The sequence below is a fragment of the Vulpes vulpes genome, chromosome X (assembly GCF_048418805.1).
Source record: "Vulpes vulpes isolate BD-2025 chromosome X, VulVul3, whole genome shotgun sequence".
Lineage (NCBI taxonomy): Eukaryota > Metazoa > Chordata > Mammalia > Carnivora > Canidae > Vulpes > Vulpes vulpes.
Genome location: NC_132796.1, coordinates 100,120,600 through 100,142,197, shown reverse-complemented (window position 1 = coordinate 100,142,197; position 21,598 = coordinate 100,120,600). Strand labels below are relative to the sequence as shown.

The window sequence follows — 21,598 nt, the reverse complement described above, 5'->3', positions numbered from 1 at the left end:
CTGCCTATGTCTCTGCCTTTCTCTGTGTGTCTCTCATGAATAAATAAAATCTTTAAAAAAAAAGAACTAAAGATTCCACTCTGGTTATTAGAACTGAGCTCTCATGCTGGCTATGTCACTAACTCTTTGTAACTGTGACCGAGTCATTTATCTTTATAGTCTTGTTGTCTTGTCTGAAAAATTAGGGCATTGGCCTGTAGGTCATCATTGCTCACATTGTGAATCTGTGACTCAGGCCCATATTAAAGCAGAAATGTAGGAAATGCATCTGTGCTTGAGGTCTTGCTCGGGTTCATGATTGAACAACTGAACTAGCAATAAAAAGTACAGATCATTATATAATAATGAAAATGTATAAGTTCATTCTTTTCCTTTTTGTGTCCTGTATTTCCCGGACCTGCTGCTATCAACATAGCCCTCTACATTCGGGAGACACTGGTAGATAGAGCACTCTCATTCGCACATTAAAGGAAAACTGAACCCTGAAGTGGATCTTTCTGTCTTCCACTTGCATAGACACACCAGTCACTGTGAGGGACAAGAAATACTACTTTTAGGTAAGAGAAAGTATTCTCAGAGGGCACAGGTTGTCATTCTGTATTTCTAGGAGTTTGTGCTTATAAAGGAAGTGAGATTCAGAACTTCGTTGTATGCTACCTCAAAGAATTTGTGGATGTGAGATTATCTCCATAGCTAGAGTCAAATTCCTTGAGAGAAGAGAATATGTCTTATATGCATTTCATGTCACTCACGGACCAAATGCAATGCTATGCACACAGCACCGAAGTCCCCGATGCACTTCCTCTCTGATACCATAATAAAAAGTTACTGACTCAGGGCATCTTAGCCTGACATGGTGCTTTGGAGGTTTCTAGCCCAGTTTCTCATGCCAAGTGGTAGAAACCCAGCGAAGACAAGTGCCCCGCCTAAGGAAGCAGCCCAACATACTGTGAGCCAGCTCAAGCTGTCAGCCAGCCCCTTGCTATGTCGAGCTCAACTGTGCCTCTCTCAGACTCTCTCTAGCTTTTATCTATAGATCCTTCCAGAGAAAGAGAAAAACAAATCAATCTCTTGCTCTTATTTTTTCTTGTTCACCTCCAGAGTCCCTCGTTTTTAAAAGCATTTGTATAAGGTACTTGGTGGCTTCCGAGTAGATACATAGCAAAAACATTTAAACAGATTTTTATAATTATTTTAAAGTCAGGGGATGAGATTTGTCAAATTCCCATTTCCATATTGAACAAGACGAGGTGATTTATTTCAGAAGCACTTAATTACTGCTTATCCTGTGCCAAGCACCGTTGTAAGTATTTTATAAATATTAACATATTTCAATCTAGAAAACAACCCTATTAGATAGATGCTATTATTGGTACCATTTTCTGGGTGAGGAAACTGAAGTATACATCATTTAGGTAACTTGTCCAAGGTCTTCCAACTAGTAGCTAAGAGGTAGGATTATGAACAAAGCCTTCTGGCGCAAAAATCCTGCACTCGCTCCACCACAGTACTATGGTGGGAGATTTATCCTTGGTTCATAAAAAAGGAGGGACATTTGAATGTTTCTCTTTTTGTTTGCACAAGTAAACACCCAATTATTGAAAGTTTCCCATTTTTCATGGCACTTCATTTATTAATACTATCAAATTCACTTTTCTTTTTAAAGATCTGAGAAAGGTATTGTTAAAGACCTGGAAATCATCTATTCTATTTGTTCTTGCCATCTTGAAACACTCTACCTTTTTACTTGCATTATATAAGACTTTTTCCCATTTAATTAACTGATGTTGCTAATATCTGAGCGAGTTTTACTGTAGCCTCTAAGGATGTTGTTACATCAGCTCTGTTTTCCATCCCTAGGGCATCTCTTTACTTTTTTCCAGCCAGGTTCTTTGTCCTCTCCTACACTGGATTTATTTAGATGTTTACTTTGGCTAAAGTCAGGCCCAAAACGTCAAGTAATTTTCTCACTTATATATTTTCTCATTGTCTTAAAATTCCTCACAACCTACCTACCACATTTCATACCATACTATGCCATTAACTGGGAACTGGGCTTATCGTCTGCCTCCTTTACACCCGGGGAGTTCACATCTGCCCTATGATTTGTTCCTGCCGGGAAACTGAGAGGCTGAGGTTAAGTATCTTTTTTTTAAGGTTTTATTTATGTATTTGAGAGAAAGAGAGAGAGATAGCAAGAGAGAGCACAAGCAGGAGAAGCAGATTTCCTGTGAGCAGGGAGCCCAACACAGGCCTTGATCCCAGAACTACGGGATCATGACCTGAACCAAAGGCAGATGCTTAACTGACTGAACCCCTCAGCCACCCCTGAGGTTAAGTATGTTAACCAAGGTTCAAATGCAGGTCTTTGGGCCTCAGTGTTCTCATATGTGCAATGAAAACAAGTGGGCTCAGAGCCCACTAAGTGTCAGGCACCAGCCTACTGCCCTGTAGCATTTCACAGAAATAACTGCACACCTATGATCCAGCAGGTTCAGGGTGGAGAGTTCTGTTTGAGCAGTGCTCTGAGAGCTCGATGGTCTCTTTTCCTTGGTGGAGCTGAGAAGCTGGCCTTAGAAGAATGAGTGGGATTTCTCCCTTTCTATGGGAGGCACTTTCCATAATTATATACAATCCTAGAATATATATCTTTTAAAAACAAATTTAAGTGTGTGGCAATGACATATTTGCTAGACGATTAAAGTCCATGAGAATAGAACCCATGTCCAATGCATTGTGCATAGTATTTAATACATATTTGCTGGGCAAACAAGAAAAACTTTGTTGTAAATATGTGGACTTTTACCTGTACATGACTAACAGTTCAAGATTTTAATGGGTAGCTACTATGTTATGCATACTGCTGCCTTTGTTATTGATGTAATATCAACTCAGTATTTATGGAAAACCCAGTTGTGTCAGGTACTGTACTAGGTGAGCTAATAGTAAATATACCTACACTTCTAGCGATGTTTAATTCGGATTAGTATTGTCCTTGAATGAAGTCGTTGATTCTCGAGTGGTTTTAATAGAATGGTGGAGATGGAAGCCATATTATAGTCTGTGCAAGAGTGATAGAGAGTAAGGAAGAGAAAGTATCAGAGGGAGAATATTCCAGCAATGAATGCTTAGGAAGCTTTCCTTGAGAAAGAGGCAGAGCTGAAGTATGGAAAAGTCACGTGGCTATTTTGGAGGAGACACAGAATTGCACCTTAAGAGATAATAGAGATAATGGGAAGATACCTGAGGATAATGGTCAAAGAATGGATGAGTTACTAATGACATTATGGTTTGGCTTATTCATCAGAAACCCTTGTGGACTTAAACATAAGTTTTTCAAAAATGAAGAGTATATAACATCTTGTTTCCTAAAATTATGTCATCTATCCCCTAAGATTATCTTTTGGAAATTTGAGATTTTGAAAATAAAATGAAACATGAGGGGCTGTCGGCTTGTCCATGTTTATGCCCTTGACACAGTTATGTAGCCCTACGTTTGTCCTTAATAAATGTTTATCAATGGAGACTATATTTATGAAAGAAAAATTACAGAGAACTACTACTGATATGCATTCTGTAATTGGATATGAGCCATTTACCCTGAGTAGTTTAGAGTCTTTCATATACTTGCCTGAAGGTAATGCGCTAGATTGATCTTTCAAGATTCCTTGTAATTCTAGAATTCTCAAAATCTTCATTGGTCCATAAGAGAGTTTCATTTGACTTTTGACAAACCTGATAACCCAAGTTGTGTTGTTTCAGTGCTCACTAAATGTGAAAGGTGTTCTGGTGCTTGAGGCGTGAATGTTTTTGGTGGAACAGTGTTTGCCATTTCACGTGATAGATAATACCTTCCATATTTGGACCCTGGGAACTTAAGCTCCGTTTTATGTCAGCGTGAATTGAAGGAGTTTCTATTATGCTGAGCATCTTTATGATCTTTTGTGGGATTATACTATTACTTTAAATAGAACCAAGGCATTTTGGTCTCCTTCATCGATATAGTAAATTTTGTGACAGTCACATTTCATCATTTCAGTCATTCAGTACTTGGTGATATAGATGTTATAATGTTAACATTAGTTTCCACCTCATCCCTGTAAGGTGTACTCACATGATTTCGTATTAATGAACACAACATGGTAACTATAGTATAGAATTTTATCAGCTTGTTTTAAACATTTTATTTGTTTGAGAGAGAGAGAACAGAGCGAGACAGCGAGAGAGAAAGAGAGAGAGAGAGAGCAGGAGATGGGGGGAGAGGTAGAGGGAGAGGGAGAAGCATACTCCCTGCTGAGCAAGGAGCCCAATGTGGGACTCCATCCCAGGACCCCATGATCACAACCCAAGCCGAAGGTAGATGCTCAACCGACTGAGCCACCCAGGAGCCCCTGGAATTTCTAAAGCTCTAATGGACATTCTGTTAACCTTAGTATAAGTGTAAGTGTTCCCTTTAACTCAGTATTTGGACCATTTCTCCTTTTCCTCTTTTGCTTGGCCATGTAAGCTGAGTGGATTTTTTTTTTTTTTAAGGTTCTTACTCTATAGGTATCTTCTTACTTTCCATGTATGTTGGTGCTTACCTCAATGCACAGACTTGCTTGCTGGTTGGACTTCAGTTTTTCCTGGAGTTTTGTTTTCAAATCCCTGCTTTCTTTCCAGGCTCTTCCTCACATCTTATCCCGAAGCCCTCACGTAAAAAAAATCTGTTTAATTTTCCTTCTTTTTATGATCAGCATGCCCCAGACATAGCAAGCTTACAAATGAGCAACAGAGAGAGGAGGTTTGGAAGGTACTGGCTGGCTTGTTGTAGTATCATAGTTTCACAGTTGTTTAATAAATGTCTAAATCTTGCTTGGAAATTTTTGATTTGATTTGGAGAACTTTTCTTGTTCAGAACTTTCATTATTGAAGGAAGGATTTAGTATGCTCAGAGGCTTTTATGCTTCCCTTCTGCCAGCTGGATGCTAGATTTCTGGACCACATATTTTCTTGAATGGGTGATTTTCAACCCAATAGATCAACCATTTTTTAACTTATTTGCCAGACATGCAGGAGAAGATATATTCAAAAAATTATAAGCAATTCGGGATCCTCTGGCTTCCATGGATAGGCAGTAATGAGCTTTCGTTTTGTAATTACAGGAAGCCGGGAAGAAAATTGAGAAACTGGAGATTTTTTCATTAGTGTCCAAGACTCTATTATTACAACATCTGAGAATATTAAATATGGAAAACCTCAATACCACTATTTGGTGACAGGTGGTGACTTGAGATTTGTGACAGATTTTGTTTTGAAATTAGACTTTAACATTGCTCCTTTGTATTGTCTACTTTACAGGGCATTAGAATGGTTGAATGAGATAATGAGTATAAAACGCTTAATACAGTGTCTGGCACAGAATAAGAGCTCAATAAATGTTAATGATTATTAACATCAAGGAATATCAATTGTTTAATAACCCAGATATGCTTTCAAATACATCAGAAAATGTGTTCAACAAAGCAAATTTATCCTCCTCATTGTGTTTTTGCTTTTTTTTTTTTTTTTTTTTTTTTGGTGAACTCTAAACTCACTGTTAGAATTTTTACTCAATAAAATTCCCCGGTGTCCCAATTGATTAGAAATTGATACAGAGGGGATCCCTGGGTGGCGCAGCGGTTTGGCGCCTGCCTTTGGCCCAGGGCGCGATCCTGGAGACCCGGGATCGAATCCCATGTCAGGCTCCCGGTGCATGGAGCCTGCTTCTCCCTCTGCCTGTGTCTCTGCCTCTCTCTCTCTCTCTCTGTATGACTATCATAAATAAATAATTAAAAAAAATTAAAAAAAAAATAGAAATTGATACAGAGAATATTTTTATGGAGCATTTTGTATGTATGTTTATCCTAACCAGAGGAGAGCAGGAGAAATGGGCTCTCCTCTGAGTAGAAAGAAGAAAAGTAGAAAGAAGAAAAGCAAAGCCCAAACCAAACATTTGGTTAAAGGAGAAATATGTGAGCTCATATGTTGTGGCTAGTAGCAGATTGTGGCCAGGAGGGTGAGATGGTTATGAGCAGGTAAGTGGAGTCTGATTTTAAGACATTTTCAGAAGTAGAGAGGATCAGATAGAGCATGATAGAAAAACAGAGCCTACAGTTTAGGCAACTTATGGTAGAGAGGCAGTTGGGACAAAATCATGTGTGTAAAGAACGTGGTATTCTCTGAAAGAATAATAATAGAGATAAGGCTTCCTAAGCCTTCATTGCTGGTATATTCTCCCCCAATACCTCCTCTTCCTCACTCTCAATGCAGTTGCATTGAAATTAACAAAAGACACAGACTCACAGGGTCAATAAATATAAATATAAATCTTTATAATCTCAGAGGCAGGGGACTGTCTTTCCCCCACAGATTCAAAGCTATGGAAAGTACCCTTCTGGTTTTCAGTAGTGTGAAATGCCTCCATAGCCATGAATTAAAGTCCACTAGGGTTATGAGTTGCCAGTGGAAGACACTAAATGAATTGGGATGGTGGAGTTAAACTTCTGGGAACTCTGCCTACCCATTTGGATCACAGATTGCCAAAATGTAAGATATGATGAAATCAGATCACGAGCTCTTCATATGTACACTAACAATTTTAGGCATTTCAGCCAAGTAGATGAACCGCTCTGGGCCTCTGTTCAAGGTCAAAGTGATCAATAGGTTACTTTGCTCCTCACTGGCTTTGGTAACTGTCGTGAGCTCATGTAGAGTTTTTTGGAGTATTGTCATTTTGATGTGAATTTGTTTTTCCACACCCTCCTTTTTAAAACCTGAAAACTGGATTTAAGTTACACACCTTACAGGAGTAGGCACATAAGTTATTTCCCCATTTTTTGAGCCAAACAGGAATTGAAATTGATAGATTTCACAGAATTGTTATTGAAGGCGAGTATTACATTTCAGGGTTAAGGTGTTGCTTTTCATTCTCATGGTATAATCAAACCAAGCTTCTTGGCGCGCCTGGATGGTCAGTTAAGCGTCTGCCTTAGGCCCAGGTCATGACCCCAGGGTCCTGGGATCAAGCCTCCCATTGGGCTCCCAGCTCAGAGCCTGCTTCTCCCTCTGCCTCTGCCTGCCACTCAGCCTACTTGTGCTCTCTCTCTTTCTCTCTCTCTCTCTCTCTGTTAAATAAATAAAATCTTAAAGAAAAAGTTTCTCTCTAAATCCCTTTTACCTGTTTAGGTTGACTTGAGAAATAGTGACACATCATTCTTTAGTGTTAGAGGCAGTCAGCACTTATACAAAATGCAATGAAAAGATGTTAAGCCATCCTAGTTTACACTTCCTCTAAATTTTTCTATAAAGAAAGGCCCCTGACTTCCAATCCAGCAAAAATCTCTCTGAAATATCGAGAAAAATAGAATTCTTTCTTTCCTTCTCTCTTTCTTTCTTTCTTTCTTTCTTTCTTTCTTTCTTTCTTTCCTTTCTTCTCTTTTTCTCTTTGTTTATTTATCTATGTTAAAGATTCTCTTTTTAAGTAATCTCTACACCCAGTGTGGGGCTTGAACTCACCACCCCAAGACCAAGCCAAGAGTCTCACTCCACTGGCTGAGCCAGCCAGGCACCCCTGGAATTCCTATATCAGAGGCCTTCAAGGAAGGATACTCTCAGGTCCTTGTGAAGATTGGAAGAAATTGAGCTTCAGATTCTGTCCTGTGCTCCCAGCTCTTCACAGCTAACTCTTTACTAAAGCAGCCCGCTCCCCAATCAACTCTAGGCATTTGGTTTATAGAGATATCTTTCAGTCAGGTATATGATATGAATGGGAGAAATAATGCCTCTAGCAAGCGTAACTTCAGACATGAAAGGGTAAACACTTATGTACATGTGCCTAGAAAATTCACTTTCCCAGAAAACTTCAAGTCTACTGGGAGTTTTGGTATTGATGTGTTAAACTACTGGGTCCTTGCAATCAGGGTGCATTTGGTCTTCTCCCAGCATTTTCAGCCACAAACCTTTGTCCTCTATCCTTTCACTAGTTTTATAAGCACTCCTAATAAGGAGCAGAGGTTTTGTATTGAGATTGAGAATGTTAATTTCTTGGCTATAGTACCAGTGATGAATTCAGGTAAGGCAGCCCTCACTGGATGCCTCCTAGATAGAGCCATGCATTCCTTTACACCATTAAATCACTTAGATGTGACTTAAGTTTACTTCTCTGACAAATGGTCATCCTTATGTGACTCATATGCTTGACCAATTACTTGGCTGTTTATAAGTCTTAAAGGATAAACATTTAGTGATAGCTTTTTAAAAATATTTTATTTATTTATTCATGAGAGACACACAGCGAGAGAGAGAGAGAAAGAGAGAGAGAGAGAGGCAGAGACACAGACAGAGGAGAAACAGGCTCCATGCAGGAAGCCTGATGTGGGACTCGATCCCAGGACTCCAGGATCACGCCCTGGGCCGAAGGCAGGCGCCAAACCACTGAGCCACCCAGGGATCCCCTAGTGATAGTTTTTGATCATTGTTTTGCAGTGTGTGTGTGTGTGTGTGTGTGTGTGTGTGTGTGTGTTTATTGATGAACAGTGAATATTCAACCAAATCTTATCAGTGAGTAAATTGGCCCCCAAAATTCAATTGAATTCAACTCAACTCACTGTGTGTACTTTGGGAGGAGCACAAGCACTTTCAGACCACTTGGATGCTGGTTAAAGTCCTGTAGCAGGAATTTACAGGATGCCAGCAGAGGCAGAAAGTTACTATTTCAATGCAACTCCCTGCATGAGCTTGTTCTGCAACAAAATGGAACTGCAAAAAATCCTCTTGGAGCTTTCAATGAGCGTTTAGAAAGGAATTTCCATCACAGAGATTAAGACTGAGGAGTATTTGAGCCAATTCAAAGATGGGAATACAGTTACATGTCCCTAAATGACTGGGGTCACTGATAAATGGGTAGGTAGTTAGCAAAATGCAAACAAGAGGCTCCACTTTCCATCTTGTTTCTCTGCCTACTTTTAACCTCGGCCTGACTTGAATCACTCCCTGGCCAGGTCTCATGCAGCCTGTGAGAGCTCTGCCCTTTGTCTACCTCCCGTTTACTGTTTGTTCTTCCAGATTATGTTGGATGCATAAGGTTTGCTCTGAGTCGGTGTTGTGGGCTCCGCAAAGAAAACTGTTTTACCAAGGCAGATCATTGTTACCATATGACGTTTATGGCCAGTCAGGTTCTAATATCTTTGAGCGAGGCTCCTGAGATCTCCATAGCAAATATATATTCCTCGGGTCACCTTCCAGGTCCTTCGGAAACTAGCTATATATGATTTGCCTTCCGTCCTGGCCAGCCCACGTCTGCTCACCATTTGATGGAAACCTGGCCAACTAGTGTTCTTTCTTACCCTCATTCACTCGGTTTCTGGTTTTTTTTTAATTTTTTTAAATTTTTATTTATTTATGATAGTCACAGAGAGAGAGAGAGAGGCAGAGACACAGGCAGAGGGAGAAGCAGGCTCCACGCACCGGGAGCCCGATGTGGGACTCGATCCCGGGTCTCCAGGATCGCGCCCTGGGCCAAAGGCAGGCGCCAAACCGCTGTGCCACCCAGGGATCCCTCTGTTGTTTTTTTTTTTAAGATTTTATTTATTCATGAGAGACACAGAGAAAGAGGCAGAGACATAGGCAGAGGAAGAAGCAGGCTCCCTGCGGGGAGCCAGATGTGGGACTCAATCCTGGGATTCCATGATCATGCCCTGAGCTGAAGGCAGATGCTCAACCACTGAGCCACCCAGGTGCCCCACCCGGTTTCTGTTTCTTCATTCATTTTCTAAGGGCCAGCACCACTTGCTCCTCTTGGAAAACTCTTATGATGACTCCAGGCCTGAGTGACATTCTTTCTTCAGAAGTCTTCGTGCATTTTTTGTTAGTGTCCCTGAAGTCAGCTCTGAAGTATCTGCATTGGGCGCTTTTCTTTCACATTATGTTGTTTTTGCCTCCCTGACTCCATAGAGGCTTCCTCGGGGCGGAGGCTGTGTTTTTTACCTCTTCTGATTCCCCCAGAACCTTGGTCCAGAAGTCTGAGCATACAGTGAGTGTACAATAAATGTTTGTTGGTCAATTGATATTGTCACACATGAACATTTTTAAAGGCCTCATTTGCTTGAATTTTAGGGAGTGACAATAAATATTCGTTAAATGGATAAAGGGAACAAAAGGTACAGTTTTTTGGTTTATTTTTTGCCCCTCCTCCTCCCAAGCCATGGCCCAGCCAACACCTAGGTCAGTGCCTGGGTCACATGAGATGCCAGATAAAGATTTGTTGAATGGATTTTCAGCAAAATCACCCTGCATATAATTACATGCCATCAGTGTTAGGACTCATTTTGTATTTTACTCATCTTGAATGCTTGAGCATTATAGGACTCAAATTGCCAAATATGTTATATTCCCATTGACTTCAAGTTCAAGTCCAGTTTATTACTGAAGAGCTTTTAATGGCACTAAAACTTATGCCCCATCAACACAAGCAAGAAATTCACCAGTGTTGTTTAATAACAACTGTGTTTAGGACCCAGGTTTTAAGGTGTATTTATATTAAATTGGATTTATTTAAACTCTTTAAATGGCATTTATTAGCAAGTTCTCATAATTTTGTATATTATTGAAAAGAGCCATACCTTTTGTAAAAAGAAGAAGAAGAAAGAAAGAAGAAAGAAAGAAAGAAAGAAAGAAAGAAAGAAAGAAAGAAAAGGGATCCCTGGGTGGCGCAGCGGTTTGGCGCCTGCCTTTGGCCCAGGGCGCGATCCTGGAGACCCGGGATCGAATCCCACATCGGGCTCCCGGTGCATGGAGCCTGCTTCTCCCTCTGCCTGTGTCTCTGCCTCTCTCTCTCTCTCTCTCCGTGACTATCATAAATAAATAAAAATTTTAAAAAAAAAGAAAGAAGAAAAAAGAAAAAATGAACTCCTTTGACAGACAAAACCAGTCACATAAGTTGCTATGATTATGGTCAAATGAGACACTGTGGCGCCTGTGGGTTTTTTTCTGTGACCATATGTATGAACTGAGGTGGGGGGATCTTAATTGCTTTATCAAATGGAATAACTTGGCTTACTGTTTTTTTTTTTTTTGTAGAAGGTATATTAAATGTATTACCCTAGGAATATTGTGGGGCAAAATGCAATGAAGCTTTAAAAAAACCAACAAGGCAAAAGTTCCATACATAGGCAAAATATTCTTATTTGTACAGCCTTTTCTTTCGGACAGCAAAGCCTATTTTCCATAGGATGCCTATGAAATCATCTGCAGTGCTGAGCACTTTTCCCATGCCTTAAAGAACGTGTATTGGTGGACCACTAACCAAAACACGTCAGGGAAATAGGACTTGAAGCAAAATCGAAAACTTGAAAGCTTTTCAACCTTGTCAGCTTGCCAACTCAAGCAGTGTGTGGCAGGTGTGTCATATATTCGTGGAGCCAAAATAAATGGTCCCAAGAAATTCCAAGCTAATGCAGATGTAAGGGAAGCTTAACATGGAAGGCAAGCAAACATTGTTTTCATTGTTTATACAGAGCTTGATGAATACATTGAAAGAAATGCCTCTTCAGATAGTGCTTTAGGGGCCAAATTGAATCTGTGTGATCTTTGGGACCAGGTGTTGGCAGCATTTCCACGTTATGTGCTGACTTGTGCAAGGAAGGTAAAAGAGAGGAGGAGACACAGAGTGTAGGAAAAATGGCCATGTAGACAGCTTTGGAACAAGTTACTATTTCCATTAGATCAGTAGAAAATATTTATTTCTTTTGTTTTACAATCAAGAAAACTTCCATAAGAAAAGGCATGAATCCTTTAAAAAGCTATAATCTAGTTTTTCAAAGGAAGCACTTAATAATGAATCTAGTGTGTATATAATTTTAAAGTAGGAACGTTTATGTCTTCTCTAGAATTCTTCTAGATAAGCATTAAGGAACAGTCCCAACGAACTTGTATTTTCAAGGAAGAATATGTAGGGAATGTCTCGTCCTGTGGCTCAAAGTGAAATCACCACCCCCCACTCCCAGTTGAGTTTCATCACACTGATTATTGGGCAAAAACATTCCAAAGATTACCCTACTCTTTGAAGATATAGACAGAAATCACTTGGGTGTCCCATATTTTTACTCTAAACCCAGGATAAGATCTCGCTGCAACCAAATGAGCAGGAATAGATCATTCCTGATGAAAACTGAATGTGCTATATATCAAGAATCCCAGGCATTAAACAGTCCTATTTGAAAGCTAGAATTGTCAGAAAATACTCAACTTTACAGGGCCAATTGGTTCAAAACCAACAGTGGTAGCCAAAGTTCAACCAGCCTAGAGGGTGTTTGACAAAACTTGTCAGCAAGGTAAACAGAAGGGTTAATGTTAAATTCTCACTTACTCTTTGACCTTTCAAAATAGGAATCCTGGGGAATGCTGCATGGTTCTAACTTCCCATTAGAACATTGAGCCGGCAAAACTAAGTTAGACGTGATCTCTACCTTCAAGGAATGTATAGTCTAGTAAAGGGGAAAAGTTAAGCGTTGATAAGGAGGAAGAACGTTCACAAATGTGATCTGTGCCATAAGACAGACACAGTATTGTGATGTGGTGAAGAGGGGACGCTGGACTCAGACTGCCTGGGTTTGAACCAGCTTGGTCACCTATGAGCCACACGAAGTTGTACAAGTTTAATTAATTTTCCTCTACCTCTGTTTCCCCCATCCATAAAATGGGACAATAGTATCCCCCCCTCCCCCAAGGGGAATCCAGGGAGCAGTAAGACTTGGTGTGAGTCATTTTGAGGTCTTCCTTTTGGGGCTGCATTTTGTTGCAATGGTGTTTGAGTGTGTGCTTAAGAGCATTCGTAAGTCGTAGGCCTTGCTGTCCCATTCATGGGCAGTTAGCCTATGCAGAAGTCCGAAGACCTAGCATCTGCTTCCAGCCCTTCATAAACCCTCACAATCATTTCTCTTCCTGGTGCCTTAGGTTTCTTCTCCAGTAAAATGAGCATAGGAAATTCCATGACAGCAGGGACCTTATCTTATCCAACATCTAGAACAGTGCCTGGCTCATAGTAGGTTCTGGGTAAATGTGGGTGCAGCTCAACTCAGGGAAATTAAGAAGATGTTTGTATAACAATGTGAATGTAATTTTGAGAAGGAATCATAGGTACAACACAAAAATGACTGGCTTTCCGTGTTTAAGATTCCCAAGAGAGACAAGAGATAAGAAATGATCTCTACTACATTTCTCTGCCAGGATCTAAGCACCAGATTTGGAATCAGACAATCTTGCCTCGAGTTGTGCTTCTACAACTTAAGGCTTTGTAACTGTAGATAAATCATTTAACCTCTTTGGGCTTCATTTCTTCATTGGTCTTTTTGGGCGACCACCTATGCTTTTGAGTGTTCTTTAGAGCTCCAAAGATCAAGGAAATAAAAGCACTCGAGAACTAGAAAATACTACACAAGTACAAACATACTAGGAAATGGGAGCTTTTCATGCTCTACATCAGAGGAGGGTAAATCATAAAAAGCAAAATAATATTCCTGTTGCCCGAGTGTAAGGCAGTGAAGATAAACCTGTATGGTCCCTGAGACACAGTTGATCTTCTTTAAAATACAGTGGGGCGGGGGGGTGGGGGGTGGGAATGGCCCATTCCCTGTCTTTTATACACAGCCAGACGAGCAGAGTGACTCGAGGGAACTACTCTACCTCCACACGGCACACCAGCTCCCTTTAGCTGCCGCACCTTGCCTCTGTGCCAGCTCCAGAAACAGTTCCAAGTTTGAAGGAAGACATGTGCTAGCTACGGACTGTTTTGAAGAATTGGCCAGGATCCCATTAGAGGTTGCAGGCCAATTTCAAAAAAGAAGAAAATTATTTCCCCCTTTATCCCATCTATCATAAAATGTATGGCCAGAGTCCAGTTCCTGGTTGCATTTTTCTTTTCCAAAAGTTCAAAATTCAAATTTATTATTCATTATCTATTTCTGTACTTCATGGACCTCTATAAGGAAAATATTTCTCCAGATCCCCTCACTGTTTATGTTCTAAGCAAATCATTTATATAATTATATATGATTATATATATATGCATACATATATATGTATTCCTTTTTGGTTATTTTTCTTTCACATGTGTTCAGACAGCCTATATAATTTAGTTGTAGGATTAAATTTGAATATATTTTTAAATATAAGCTTACAAACTTGCAGAATGTTCTCTTTTAGGGTATTTTCCATACTACACTAAGTCAACTACAGTATGGAAACTAACTTACTCTTGAAATTCCACTTAGGAACACTACGTAGAATTTGTGTCTAAGGAGAATCTAAAAACGAAAGCTTAGGGTAGCCAGTTCTATCACTCATGAAGGCTTTTTTAGGGGGAAGGTTGTAATGTTTATTTAGACTCTTATTAATATGAGTGTTATTGATATGTTATTCACATACTATCCAATTCACCCATTTAAAGTGTAAAATTTAGTGAATGGGTTGTAGTGTATTAAAAAAATTATGCAAGTATCACCTCTAATTCCAGAATAGTTTCATCACTCCATTTTCTCCTCTCCCCAAAGTCCTCACAACCGCTGATTTGCTTTCTGACTCTGGATTTGCCTAGTGTGGATATATCATATAAATGGAACCATATAATATGTGGCCTTGGTGACTGGCTTCTTCCACTTAGCATAATGTGTTCAAGGTCCATCCATGTTGTAGCATGTGACAGTACTTTGTTTCTTTTCTTTTTCTTTGTTTCTTTTAATGAGGGACTAATATTCATTTTGTGGGTGTGTCACATTTTGCATATTCATTCATCTGTTAGTGGACACTTAGGTTGTTTCTACCTCTTGACTATCATGAATAGTGCTGCTATGAAAGTGCATGTATAAATAGCTCTTTGAGACCCTGCTTTCAATTGCTAGGGGTATATACCTGGGTATTGTGCTAGGTCATATGGTAACTGTTTAACATTTTGAGGAACTGTCAGGCTGTTTGCCACAGCAGCTGCACTATTTTACATTTCCATCAGCAATGATGTTTCCGATTTTTCCAACTTTTCTGGTTTTTACTACAGCCATCCCAATGCATGCAAAGTGGTATCACATCGTGGTTTTCATTTACATTGCCCCATCTGGCTATTTTTTAAAAATATATATTGTAAATATTTTCCTAGAGATCATTCGCCTGACAACCTTAACTCTCTAGAACGTGATCCTGCATGGAACATATTGCAAAAGGGCCCCCAAACCAGTAAGAGCAGTCATAGACTTTCTGCACGAAAGCCTTGCACTTTGTCCCCTAGGCTTATCATTCAGTGAGTAACTAATATTCACTCTAATTCAACATTCATGATTGGCTGTTATGTTTTCCAGAAGGGAGCCGGACAATCTACTATGGCAGGTATGTCAGGAAGAGAAATGACAGTACAAGTGACAAATAACAATCTATTACCAAAGGAGGGAAACTATAATGATTTCTAGGATGTTTATGACACCACGTCATCAACTAGAGGTCATATTATGTTCAGTATTTTGTAAGAAAGCAAAGCTACATATAATACATTTTAGAAGGCTTTCCATGAAGAATGACTCAGAGAAACCCATGTGTGAATGGATAAGCTTGCCTGAGTTTTCTAGATATTTAATTTCCTGGAGATATCTAAAAAGATGATATTGAGTTTCATCTTGAATGTGAAAAGACAAATGGAAGATTCAGATTCTGTAAAGTTGTTAAAAATCATGTTCAAAAAATTAAGTGAAATGTTTTCAAGAGGGGATCCCTGGGTGGCTCAGCGGTTTAGCGCCTGCGTTTGGCCCAGGGCGTGATCCTGGAGTCCCGGGAGGGAGTCCCATGTCGGGCTCCTGGCATGGAGCCTGCTTCTCCCTCCTCCTGTGTCTCTGCCTCTTTCTCTCTCTGTGTGTGTGTCTATCATAAATAAATAAATAAATCTTTTAAAAAAAGAAATGTTTTCAAGAACTTGAATTCTACTTTCATGATGAAGTTGACCATTGGTTAATTTGACTGATACTCTAAACTTACTTTTATCTTAGAAAGTCCTCATTATTTCAGTATGTGTCCATGACATCATGGCAATAAATTAACCTTTTATCTATTCTCTCAGCTGAGTTGCTAAAAATTGTTGCCACTGGGTTAACCTGCAAATCCTAAAGCTACAAAGTATTTAATGTATGACTGAACAGTACTTTCTGTTCCATGTTTTTGTAAATGCTGAAACCTCCTTCAGTAGACCTTTACAGAGACTAAGAACTAATAGGGCAAACACAGAGGGGAAAAAAACCAGTATCTTTTCAGAGGATTTTTTTCTTTATCTGAAGCCCTTTTACATTTTACTTCCTTTCTCCTACCTCACTTGCAGTGGGTGTCCGGCAGGTTACATCACAACCATTTTATGTGATCATCAACAACCACATTTCAAATACACACACAGAGTGACCTTTAAGAGCAACTTAAACTTTCTTAGTGATTCCTGGTCTGGATTTTGAGAGCAGATAAGAAAGCCTTCGATCAGACCATAGTAAAGCCATTTTAAAGACAGGTGTTTGGTAGCCTCTAGAAACTGAGGGGCTGTCCTGTCCAGCTCTGGCATTTTTTTGTGCAGTGAACCCCTAAATGAATTTCTGCCCCCAAAAAGAATGAAACCATCATCTCTCCTTTTTAATTGGGCTTGTATTTATTTTTTTAAGATTGATTTATTTATTTTAGAGAGAGAGAGAGAGCACAAGCAAGTGAGCAAGAGGAGGGGCAGAGGATAAGGAAGAAAGAATACTTGAGCAGACTCCCCCCTAAGTGCAGAGACCCACGTGGGACTGGACACGGGGCTGGATGCAGGGTTTGATTCCAGGACCATGACCTGAGCCAAAACCAAGAGTCCACCACTTAACCAACTGAACCACCCCAATGCCCCAGTTGGGCTTGTATTTCAACAGTAAATCTATGTGGCTGCCTCCTTTTACTCTACACTGAGAAATTTTTTTTTTTTTTGACAGTGGCCAACGGTACTGTATTACACTGTCAATATCTAGGTGCTTCCTGTTTTTAAATAGGATATGGTACTTCTTTTCCAAATATAGAGTTTAAAGCAGAAGTATTGTATTAGATTAGCTAATTTTATTTTATTTTTTTCTTGCAGGTTTCTGAAAAGTGCCTTTTCTGAAAACTGCTGCTTGGATTCCACTCTTGAGCTGTCTCTTTATAAACCCTACCCAACCCCCAAATCTGGTGCGCTTATAGTTCAGTCTCAGCAACTTGTCCATTCTTTTTTTCCTTTGATTCCCAGTTTTCATAGTCATTTTCCCTCCTCCTATTTAGCAGTAATTTTTTTTACACTTGTAACATCCTTACCAATCTTAATCCTTAAATCCAAGAAATAGGGAGAAGGACATTTCTTCCCTTGATCTGAGACCATTCCATAAATTGAAGGGTAACCAGCAGCATATGCTTTTTGCAAGAATAATTGAAAACATCAACTGGAGAGTACAGAATTCTTTTGAAAGCCTGCCAGTTATTTGAAGTAACTTGGGCAAAGGAAAAAATTAAACAAGCAATATCTTAACCTTTCTGGTTGCCTTGTTAGGAGTTGGTCTCTAATTTAATTTTCAGTTATTTTGATACAGTTTTTGGTTTGTGATTGGCTTTTTGTTTGACAAGACCAAATTTTGGCTAAAACAAAAACCTAAGTGCTAACAAAGAAGCATTTCACCAAAGCAACCTTACCGCTTCACATATAGCTTGAATTCACTCTTACCTTTTAACAGGAGTGAAACTGTCCTAGAGAGGGTGCACTTGATTCTAACTTTGCTTTCAATATGACGGCTGTCAATGTCACCCTGGTTCGTGACACCAAGTGGCTGACTTTAGAAGTCTGCAGAGAATTTCAGAGAGGGACCTGCTCTCGAGCTGATGCAGATTGCAAGTTTGCCCATCCGCCAAGAGTCTGCCACGTGGAAAATGGCCGTGTGGTGGCGTGTTTTGATTCTTTAAAGGTGAGTTTCATCTACATACACATAATATTTCATTTAAACTTGCTAATGTCTATATGTACTGAAATATGATGTGCTTTGAAATGAGGAAAGTTAATAATAGCATGGAAGTGGTAGGTTTTGTTTGTTTTGTTTTTTTTTAAGACAGGATGTAGATTCTGTGTTTGTAGGACTACATCGGACTATAGCTCATCTCATCAAAGCCCACTGATCAAGACAGACTTGAACGAAAAGAAATTAAAGAATTTTTGTAGGAGTGAGATGTTGCAGCCTTGCCATACTTTACTTCTTTGCATTTGATCTAAATTTTGAATACAGTGATCATAATTCTTGTAGAGCCTAAAGAAGGCTGAATTATAACCCTATTAACTGCGTCATCAACATACACTTGGCAGGGACCAGTCAGCTTTCAGAGGACAAGTAAAATCAGACTGAAAGATTATAAGGTGAAAAAATCTCATCATCCAGGAAGATAATATCTTTTAAAGTTTATTTATTTTAGTCATCTCTACACCCAACACGGGGCTCCAACTCACAGCTGATCAAGAGTCATCCACTCTTCCGAGTGAGTTGGCTAAGTGCCCCAAATACCTGGCAGTTTTATTTTTTATTTTTATTATTTGTTTGAGTAAGCTCTAGGCCTACCATGGGTCTTGAACTCACAACCCCAAGATGAAGAGTCTCACAATCTACAGACTGAGCTGGCCAAGGCCCCCTAGCATTTTGAACTTTCTTAGTCAAAGTATATTTTGAACTTTTAACTTAAACATTGCTGCCAAACTAGGATCACTTAATTTTCTTCCAGAACTGATGATTAATGAAGCTTAGATCTGTGAGTACATTTTATAAGCAAAGTCCTATTGCCAAGGTCATCAAACCCAAATATTATGTACTAGAGTATAACCAAAATACAAGAGCAAATGAGATATTATGTAGAATAGAACATATGTGATTGCAGAACAAGAAAATGCACTGACTTTCATGTTTTATTCATAGTTATCTTTAAATTAAGGATAAAGATGTATAAATTAAAGCATAGAAGTAAAAAAATGATAATAGATTCCTGGTTTAATAAGATTTGCTATGATGCATTCGCAAATTTTTTTTAAATACGTCAAAATGAATTAAGCTTAATAAGAACCTTTTTAATTTCTTGATATTGTTTTAGCCTCATCATGACCAATTTTACCTCATTAGCATTGTTATTTATGGCTGCATTGGTTGACAGAGACATATTCCTTTGTGTGATCATTTCTTCAGAAAACATTTTATCAAATGACACCTTACATAGTTACTTTTTTAAAAAAAGATTTTATTTATTTATTCATGAGAGACACAGAGAAAGAGAGAGAGACAGAGACACAGGCAGAGGAAGAAGCAGGCTCTATGCACAAAGCATGATGTGGGACTCGATCCCAGGACTCCAGGATCACACCCTGGGACAAAGGCAGGTCCCTAAACTGCTGAGGCACCCAGGGATCCCACATAGTTACTTTACCTTCTTTCGTGGTTACTAGTTTTTGTTGCAGACCCTCTCAAGTCAAGAATGGAAACTTGTTATTGTAAAAACAAACAAACAAACAAACAAAACCAAAAAACCAGTAATCCTTACCATTGAAAATGTCTGAATTGCTCTTATTTGCAGGAGATATTATCATTAAAGGGCTTATTCTCTACATTTCACTATCATTCAAGTTTCATCTACAATTATTTTGTATGTTATTGAAATTTCCTGCTATGTTGCCGAGAAATGCCTTGAAGCAGAGAAGAGCACTGGTCTAGTCTCAGGGAAAACAGGAGCTATCTTTCATCCAGTCTATCTAGAGGGTCTGGGACAGCACAAGGCACTGTGCATATGTTGTTTCAGGGGACCTGGGGTACAGTCCCAGCCTTGCTACTGTGTCTGACCTTAGCTACTTACTCTGATAAGGCTTACATTACTTTATCTCAACCTAACTTCCAGGATGACTATGGAGGGTCCATGAGATTATGTAAACGAAAACTTGTGTATCGCTCTAAGAGTGAATTAAATGGAAGATTATTTTCTCACAATGTTTGTCCTAGGAGTTCTTTAAAACAGCTCTATTTAACTAGGGTTTATTGTTTAAAACTGCAAACTCATGTTTCAAATGGACATGCCCAAGGGACACCTGTGGCTCAGTCAGTTAAGCATTTGCTTTCAGTTTGGGTCATGATCCTAGAGTCCAAATGGACATGCCCAAATCCAGTTGCCATGAGTGTCATATTAGTTCTTCAAGCTGGATATCACTGTTTTCATAGTTTACTCTTTGATAGAGTTCCTTGTAGGCTTTGTAAATTCTATCTTTCCAGACATCTGGTGGAAGGAGATGTGTGATCTTCCTAATCATTGGTATACTTCAGGTCTGTTCTCCTACTTGGAGTGCCATAAAGGAAACGTTTTGAAGCAAATAAGCAAAGCAATTGTTAACAAAACACTACTGCGCTACCACTTTAAAGCTTGGAAAATGTTTGATTCAGAGATGACATGGATAATGGCCAATGAATATTAATAAGCCACTTAATTATTTAAATACACTGTCTACTCACTATATCCAGTGGTGTTAAAATAATTTTTGCATTATGTTAATATCTTGATGACCAATCACACAGGATAAATACGATTTCTATAATCTTCACATTTTCATATTTTAATGAAAATTTTAATATTTCAAATACCCAGAGCCTTTCAAACAATTAATTAGTTTGCCATTTAGATAGCACATTCGTCACAGTTCCACATCCACACAAAAGCTTTGTGATTCTCTGCTTTTATATTATTCCTTATTGATGATATGTATGAACCCTATCCTGAGTCAAGAGTAATTGACCTATGTGGATTGTACGACTATCTATCTCTAATATACAAATAACATACCTCAATGTTTATTGTAGCATTTGCTACCCTCCTTGAAGTTGTATAATTGAAACATCTTTGAAATGCATCTGTGCACTATTTCTATTTCTATGAGTGGTTAAATAATTGAAGCAATCATTTGATGAGTTTTGGGCTGCTGCTTTTGGTTTTCTGTGTTTTGTTTTTGTAAGGATTCCATTAACACTAGGTACTCTACCAGATGATGATGGTTCTTTGCCTTCATAATAGGCACATAGATACGATGTTCTACTCACCTCACACGATTATACTCACCTCATAATGAGCGAATGTTGTAAAAATAAGGAGGGCAAGCTTGATGGCTAATTGTGCATTGTGCTGAAGTGCTGTGCCCATCATTCCATGAATGTTGAGTGTTCATTGATGAAGGTTGCACCATCTTCAGATAGACATCTAGACAGTAGAGCCCATAGATTAATTTCCAGCCACATGAAAGAGTCTCATGTCATGTTAATATGCAGCTGTTTTTGACTCAATTGCCTAGCCTGCTGGGCACGTTAATTTCAAAATTTCTCTCCAAAATATTGGTTAACCTGTTCTATGCCAATTTCTTGATATGACAGTTTGCCACTGACCTATCTTGATACTTCCAGTGCATGTCCCTTATATTTAACAAAATATCATCACTAAAAAGACCACACTAGAATCTTTGTGATCATTTCCGTAGCCAAGATTGTGTATCTTCATGTAT

General features: G+C 39.1%; 1 protein-coding gene across 9 annotated transcripts in view; it reads left to right on the top strand.

Annotated features, from left to right (window-relative positions):
• Positions 1–21,598, top strand: part of MBNL3 (muscleblind like splicing regulator 3) — a 115,381-nt gene that overhangs the window by 30,326 nt on the left and 63,457 nt on the right. For 8 of the 9 annotated variants that reach the window (XM_072744388.1, XM_072744384.1, XM_072744387.1 and 5 more), the window contains one exon: positions 17,144–17,996. In XM_072744388.1, the coding sequence (XP_072600489.1) occupies positions 17,820–17,996 (177 nt within the window). In that variant the 5' untranslated portion in view covers positions 17,144–17,819. The remainder of the gene's footprint in view (positions 1–17,143; positions 17,997–21,598) is intronic. The other variant, XM_072744386.1, reaches the window with a different exon arrangement.